The sequence below is a fragment of the Oncorhynchus gorbuscha genome, linkage group LG24 (assembly GCF_021184085.1).
Source record: "Oncorhynchus gorbuscha isolate QuinsamMale2020 ecotype Even-year linkage group LG24, OgorEven_v1.0, whole genome shotgun sequence".
NCBI lineage: Eukaryota > Metazoa > Chordata > Actinopteri > Salmoniformes > Salmonidae > Oncorhynchus > Oncorhynchus gorbuscha.
This window is the reverse complement of record NC_060196.1, coordinates 2,838,559-2,846,514: the sequence shown is the minus strand read 5'-3', so window position 1 is coordinate 2,846,514 and position 7,956 is coordinate 2,838,559. Positions and strand designations below refer to the sequence as shown.

At 46.8% G+C, this 7,956-nt stretch overlaps 1 protein-coding gene across 1 annotated transcript in view; it reads right to left on the bottom strand.

The window, feature by feature from the left end:
- Positions 1-7,956, bottom strand: part of LOC124012092 (rho GTPase-activating protein 7-like) — a 140,691-nt gene that overhangs the window by 98,208 nt on the left and 34,527 nt on the right. Inside the window, exon 4 of the mRNA XM_046325494.1 lies at positions 24-60. Within this exon, the coding sequence (XP_046181450.1) occupies positions 24-60 (37 nt within the window). The remainder of the gene's footprint in view (positions 1-23; positions 61-7,956) is intronic.

The window sequence follows — 7,956 nt, the reverse complement described above, 5'->3', positions numbered from 1 at the left end:
AACAGAAAAGCATGATGACTCACCATTTCTTTGGGTTGTCTTGGTCATGGCAGACAGGCTCTGTAGAAGAGACCAACACAGAGGAGGAGTCAGGATTGGTTTTAAGACTTGACTTAAAATTGCAACATTGGTACTGAAACATTGGTAACACTTTACATACAGGTGTGGGATCTTAATTTGATCACCATATTGCAGGACAACTTTCCTGTAATGCAGGAAATGTACAATTGAAAGTGTATTTGAGGTTTAAAAAGGCTTCTGAAGTTTGTAATTTCCCCTTTGAAAATTCAAACTTTATTTTCCCTTCCAAAAAATGTAATCAACCCTCTGTAAAAATGTCCATTAATTATAATCCACATAGTAATTCACATTTCCTGTTGCTACAGGATTGTTTTCCTGCTGTAGCAAACTGGCTCAAATTAAGATCATGCATCTGTACTGGTTACATGTGTTAGAAGCATCTATGGACCTACTGTCATACCATACGGCTTTACTAGATGTCCTGCTTATTCACTCCTGATTCCTGGGAATTCTCCACACCGGATTTCTAGAAACATGGTCAATAGACCTAATTCCTACTGCAGGTATGTCAAGTAGGACACATGAGGCCAACAGGTCTGATTCCTACTGCAGGTATGTCAAGTAGTACACATGAGGCCAACAGGCCTGATTCCTACTGCATGTATATCAAGTAGGACACATGAGGCCAACAGGCCTGATTCCTACTGCAGGTATGTCAAGTAGCACACATGAGGCCAGCAGGCCTGATTCCTACTGCAGGTATGTCAAGTAGGACACATGAGGCCAACAGGCCTGATTCCTACTGCAGGTATGTCAAGTAGGACACATGAGGCCAACAGGTCTGATTTCTACTGCAGGTATGTCAAGTAGGACACATGAGGCCAACAGTCCTGATTCCTACTGCAGGTATGTCAAGTAGGACACATGAGGCCAGCAGGCCTGATTCCTACTGCAGGTATGTCAAGTAGGACACATGAGGCCAACAGGCCTGATTCCTACTGCAGGTATGTCAAGTAGGACACATGAGGCCAACAGGCCTGATTCCTACTGCAGGTATGTCAAGTAGGACACATGAGGCCAACAGGCCTGATTCCTACTGCAGGTAAATCCCCCTTCCAGAAAGGGTGTAAATCTCTGACACTTTAAGTGCTCTCTCATAGGAATGGAATTTAATTCAAGCAAATTCTCAAATATGTTTTACCATGTTTTACAGCTGTCTAATATGATTCAGTACCACCATTCATTCTTCAGTGTGTGTATCTGTGTGTGTGTGTGTGTTTTGTGTGTGTGTGTGTGTGTGTGTGTGCGTGTGCGTGCGTGTGCGCTTGTGCTTGTGTGTGTGTAACGGTGTGTGTGTGTGTGTGTGCTTGCCTGTTCCAGAGTGCAGATGGCTAGAGAATGTGATTCAAACAAATTATCAGCCATTCCGTTGAAAACATACATCAGAAATACAACATTCATAACTTTACTTTTCACTTTTAAGTCTGACCTTTGACCCAGTAAATGTGTGTTCTTCTAGGCCTACACGGAGTGACTGTACGCCATGCGGAAGGCACGGGGCAAACATGTCGTTTTCTGATGTACAAACGCCTCAATCCAAGGCCACAGCAACAGATAAAGAATTTTCAGGCTATGTTTTCCTTAGAGAAGGGGAGAACAAGAGGGTTGTGTGTGTGTGTGTGTGTGTGTGTGTGTGTGTGTGTGTGTGTGTGTGTGTGTGTGTGTGTGTGTGTGTGTGTGTGTGTGTGTGTGTGTGTGTGTGTGTGTGTGTGTGTGTGTGTGTGTGTGTGTGTGTGTGGAATGCAGGGGTCTACCTTGTTCTCTGACATCTGACCTCAGGTCCCGACTGACCTTTGATCTCTGAGCCTGTTTTAATCCAAGACGGGTCCCTGGAATAGATCTGGGGCCAAAGCTTCACACCATGCATATGTTTGTGTAAGAGTGTGTGTGTGTGTTCTTAGGTGAACATTTAACTAATTTAGCAGTGATGTAGCAGGGATGTAATCAAGTAACTAAACTTGATTCCAAGTCGAGTCCTAAGTCCCTAGTATTTGAGTCCGAATCATTTATACACAAAAATGGTCCACTCACACAGACAGTGTGATGAAGAAGGCGCAACATCGCCTCTTCAACCTCAAGAGGCTGAAGAAATTTGGCTTATCATCTAAAACACTCACAAACTTTTACAGACGCACAATCGAGAGCATCCTGTCAGGCTGTATCACCGCCTGGTACGGCAGTTGCACCGCCCTCAACCGCAAGGCTCCCTAGAGGGTAGTGTGGTCTGCACAACGCATCAGAGGGGGTAAACTACCTGCCCTCCAGGACAACTACAGCACCTGATGTTCACAGGAAGGCCAAAAAGATCATCAAGGACATCAACCACCTGAGCCACTGCCTGTTCACCCTGCTATCATCCAGAAGGCAAGGTCAGTACAGGTGCATCAAAGCTGGGATCGATTGAAAAACAGCTTCTATCTCAAGGCCATCAGACTGTTAAACAGCCATCACTAACATAGAGGGGCTGCTGCCAACATACTGACTCAAATCTCGGGCCACTTTAATAAACTGACTAAATAGAGGTATCGCTAGTCACTTTAAATAACGCCACTTTAATAATGTTTACATATCCTACATTACTCATATCATATGTATGTACTGTATTCTATACCATCTACTGCATCTTGCCTATGCCCCACACCATCTCTCATATATTTATATGTACATTTTCTATTCATCCCTTTACATTTGTGTGTATTTGTGTGTATAAGGTAGTTGTTGTGAATTTGTCAGATTACTTGTTAGATATTACTGCATAGTCGGAAACTAGAAGCACAACCATTTTGCTACCCTCGCATGAACATCTGCTAACCATGTGCATGTGACCAATAACATTTGATTTGATTATACTCAAATCATGAGTCAAGTCCTAAGTCCCTAGTGTTTGAGTCTGAGTCATTACACTCGAGTCACGAGTCAAATCCTAAATCCCTAGTGTTTGAGTCTGAGTCGTTACACTCGAGTCACGAGTCAAGTCCTAAGTCCCGAATGTTTGAGTCCGAATCGTTTGTACTCGAGTCAAGTCACAAGTCCTTCGGGAGTGCTAAAAGCTGCAGTCCAACCATTTTTGAAGCTGAATTTGATGACATTGTTGCATATTTAACTAGATAATACAGCTTTCTAACATTTGCTGTTTTAATGACTGGTATGTTGAATTATGCAAAAGTCACTACTGGTGGAACCCGAGTCTTCGACTTCAGCACTGCTTTATAGTCATGTTCTAGTGTGTCAGTAAGGCCATATTCATTCATGTATTTATTATTGCCACATACACCAGATAGGTGCAGTGAAATGTGTTGTTTTTTACACGATCAGCCATGGTAGTACGGCACACTTGCAGCAATTAGGGTTAAGTGCCTTGCTCAAGGGCACATCGGCAGATGTTTCACCTTGTTGGCTCTGGTATCCAAATCAGCCACCTTACGGTTTCTGGCCCAACGCTCTAACCGCTAGGCTACCTGCCTCCCTGTTTATAAAGCAGGATTAAAATTCCTTAACGACATTATCCAGTTGGTCAGGTCACAGTGAAAACTCCAGTATCTACACATCAAATTCTGTGGGAGACGGCTTAGTCCAAAATAGGATTGGTTCCCTATATAGTGCACTCCTATGGGCCCTGGTCAGAAGTTGTGCCCCAGATAGGATGCCATTTCAGACACAGCCACGGATATATAGCCAACACAAAGCCTCGTCTCATCCTCTCTGTTTGTCGGTGTTGATCAGCTGGGTTGATGGCTGGATAAAACTGTTGTCTTGGTCCCAATCTGTCTGTCTCTGGGTTGTGTCCCAAATGGCACCCTACCCTCTATATAGTGCACTAGATTTGAGTAGTTTTACCAGAGTTGGGCCCTGGTCAAAAGTATAGCAGTAGAGCCATTTGGGACTCAAGCCTCAGTCTCTTCCACAACCCAGTGTCTGAGCCCCAGCCATGCATACCTCTTCTAAGTCTTATCTAAATCCCACACAACCTCAATCACATTCACCGCTGGCTGGGCTGGCTGGGCTGGATGGGCTGGATGGGCTGGCTGGGCTGGATGGGCAGGGTGGGCTGGATGGCTGGGCTGGCTGGGCTGGCTGGGCCACAGTGTGTGTGTCTGTGTACGTGTGTGCGAGTGCGTGTGTGTGTGTGTATGTGTGTGTGTGTGGCCAGTGGGGATTCAGAGAAAACAACAGAGGGCTTTATCACACACGCAGGTCACATTTCACACGTGGAAATAGAGAGGAATTCCCTCAATTTAGTGCCCTTTAATTAACCTTCCAACAACACTGGGGAGATACCATTACTGAAGTCCCACTTTAGGGAGAAGTAGGAACCCCTTTAGGGAGAAGTAGGAACCCCTTTAGGGAGAAGTAGGAACCCCTTTAATTAACCTTCCAACAACACTCGGGAGATACCATTACTGAAGTCCCCCTTTAGGGAGAAGTAGGAACCCCTTTAGGGAGAAGTAGGAACCCCTTTAGGGAGAAGTAGGAACCCCTTTAGGGAGAAGTAGGAACCCCTTTAGGGAGAAGTAGAAACCCCTTTAGGGAGAAGTAGGAACCCCTTTAGGGAGAAGTAGGAACCCCTTTAGGGAGAAGTAGGAACCCCTTTAATTAACCTTCCAACAACACTCGGGAGATACCATTACTGAAGTCCCCCTTTAGGGAGAAGTAGGAACCCCTTTAGGGAGAAGTAGGAACCCCTTTAGGGAGAAGTAGGAACCCCTTTAGGGAGAAGTAGGAACCCCTTTAGGGAGAAGTAGGAACCCCTTTAGGGAGAAGTAGGAACCCCTTTAGGGAGAAGTAGGAACCCCTTTAGGGAGAAGTAGGAACCCCTTTAGGGAGAAGTAGGAACCCCTTTAATTAACCTTCCAACAACACTCGGGAGATACCATTACTGAAGTCCCCCTTTAGGGAGAAGTAGGAACCCCTTTAGGGAGAAGTAGGAACCCCTTTAGGGAGAAGTAGGAACCCCTTTAGGGAGAAGTAGGAACCCCTTTAATTAACCTTCCAACAACACCCTCGGGAGATACCATTACTGAAGTCCCCTTTAGGGAGAAGTAGGAACCCCTTTAGGGAGAAGTAGGAACCCCTTTAGGGAGAAGTAGGAACCCCTTTAGGGAGAAGTAGGAACCCCTTCAGGGAGAAGTAGGAACCCCTTTAGGGAGAAGTAGGAACCCCTTTAGGGAGAAGTAGGAACCCCTTTAGGGAGAAGTAGGAACCCCTTTAGGGAGAAGTAGGAACCCCTTTAGGGAGAAGTAGGAACCCCTTTAATTAACCTTCCAACAACACTCGGGAGATACCATTACTGAAGTCCCCCTTTAGGGAGAAGTAGGAACCCCTTTAGGGAGAAGTAGGAACCCCTTTAGGGAGAAGTAGGAACCCCTTTAGGGAGAAGTAGGAACCCCTTTAATTAACCTTCCAACAACACTCGGGAGATACCATTACTGAAGTCCCCCTTTAGGGAGAAGTAGGAACCCCTTTAGGGAGAAGTAGGAACCCCTTTAGGGAGAAGTAGGAACCCCTTTAGGGAGAAGTAGGAACCCCTTCAGGGAGAAGTAGGAACCCCTTTAGGGAGAAGTAGGAACCCAGTTAGGGAGAAGTAGGAACCCCTTTAGGGAGAAGTAGGAACCCCGTTAGGGAGAAGTAGGAACCCCTTTAGGGAGAAGTAGGAACCCCTTTAGGGAGAAGTAGGAACCCCTTTAGGGAGAAATAGGAACCCCATTAGGGAGAAGTAGGAACCCCTTTAGGGAGAAGTAGGAACCCCGTTAGGGAGAAGTAGGAACCCCTTTAGGGAGAAGTAGGAACCCCTTTATGGAGAAGTAGGAACCCCGTTAGGGAGAAGTAGGAACCCCTTTAGGGAGAAGTAGGAACCCCGTTAGGGAGAAGTAGGAACCCCTTTAGGGAGAAGTAGGAACCCCTTTAGGGAGAAGTAGGAACCCCGTTAGGGAGAAGTAGGAACCCCTTTAGGGAGAAGTAGGAACCCCTTTAGGGAGAAGTAGGAACCCCTTCAGGGAGAAGTAGGAACCCCTTTAGGGAGAAGTAGGAACCCCGTTAGGGAGAAGTAGGAACCCCTTTAGGGAGAAGTAGGAACCCCTTTAGGGAGAAGTAGGAACCCCTTTAGGGAGAAGTAGGAACCCCTTTAGGGAGAAGTAGGAACCCCTTTAGGGAGAAGTAGGAACCCCTTTAGGGAGAAGTAGGAACCCCTTTAGGGAGAAGTAGGAACCCCTTTAGGGAGAAGTAGGAACCCCTTCAGGGAGAAGTAGGAACCCCTTTAGGGAGAAGTAGGAACCCCTTTAGGGAGAAGTAGGAACCCCTTTAGGGAGAAGTAGGAACCCCTTTAGGGAGAACCTACAGCCCTGTACTTCCCTCATCGGCAGTTCAATCATTAAATCATCACCACAAACACAACAACCAGCCAGGACCTTGGCTTGGTATCAGAGGTATATTCATATGTCTACTTCAGCTGCTCAGCTCAGAGGAGTTGAACTTCTTCTCCCCCTGCCACAACAATCTGTTCATCGCATTCCTCTGTGTGTAGGAGTGTGTGTGTGATCTGTGTGTATGTCATCTGTGTGTGTGTAATCTATGTGTGTGTAATCTATGTGTGTGTATGTAATGTGTGTGTGTAATCTGTGTGTGTGTGTGTAATGTGTGTGCATAATGTGTGTTTGTAATGTGTGTGTGTAATGTGTGTGTGTGTGCATAATGTGTGTGTGTGTGTGTGTGTGTGTGTGTGTGTGTGTGTGTGTGTGTGTGTGTGTGTGTGTGTGTGTGTGTGTGTGTGTGTGTGTGTGTGTGTGTGTGTGTGTGTGTGTGTGTGTGTGTGTGTGTGTGTGTGTGTGTGTGTGTGTGTGTGTGTGTGCGTAGCCTGCCAGATGACTCCTGTGAACCTCGTCATGGCCACTTTAACAATTGGCTTCATTATTGTTTTTTTTTTTTATCTATCTCACATTTGTCTACTTCCTGGTGTGTGCACAGTTTAGGTTAATCTCATTGCTATGCCATTGGGACCATGGTAGAATCTCTTCTTGTGTGGTGTGTTTTAAAACACAGGCCTCCACTGCCTCATTTACTACAGCTAATTTACAGGTGGAGGGAGGGAGGGAGGGATGGATGGAGAGGGAGAGAGAGAGAGGGAGAGAGAGAGAGAGAGAGAGAGAGAGAGAGAGAGAGAGAGAGAGAGAGAGAGAGAGAGAGAGAGAGAGAGAGAGAGAGAGAGAGAGAGAGGGAGGGAGGGAGGGAGGGAGGGAGGGAGGGAGGGAGGGAGGGAGGGAGGGAGGGAGGGAGGGAGGGAGGGAGGGAGGGAGGGAGGGATGTAAGGAGAGAGAAAAGAAAGAGAAGAGAAGAGAGAGAGAGAGAGAGAGAGAGAGAGAGAGAGAGAGAGAGAGAGAGAGAGAGAGAGAGAGAGAGAGAGAGAGAGAGAGAGGGAGGGAGGGGAGACAAAGAAAGAAAGAAAGAAAGAAAGGGGGGGAAGGAGAGAGAGGGAGAGAGGGTGAGCGAGAGAGAGAGGTGTGTGGATGTGAGAGTGTGAAAGTGTGTGTATTTGTGTCTGTGCATGTCTACATGTGCACGTGTGTGTACGTTCTGCAGGGTGTGTATGACACAGGGGCCAAACAACACTATGCAATGCAGTGCTTTGGCATGTGGCTCTAGTCTTGCATGACGTAAATCGAGTCCGCCATGCCAGACCTCCAGACCACCACCCCTACCACCACCTTCCCCTCCCCCAAAAAACTATCTCCAGCTGCGGACTGGGCCCAATGACTCTGACCACCCATAGTCTCAGCAGACCCAGGGATTAGACAGGCTCAAGCCAAGCAGATCCATTCTCTCTCACCTCACCAGATGGTTTAATTGGTGCCAGTGGCACGGCTATGCTTTGGTCAGGTAAAC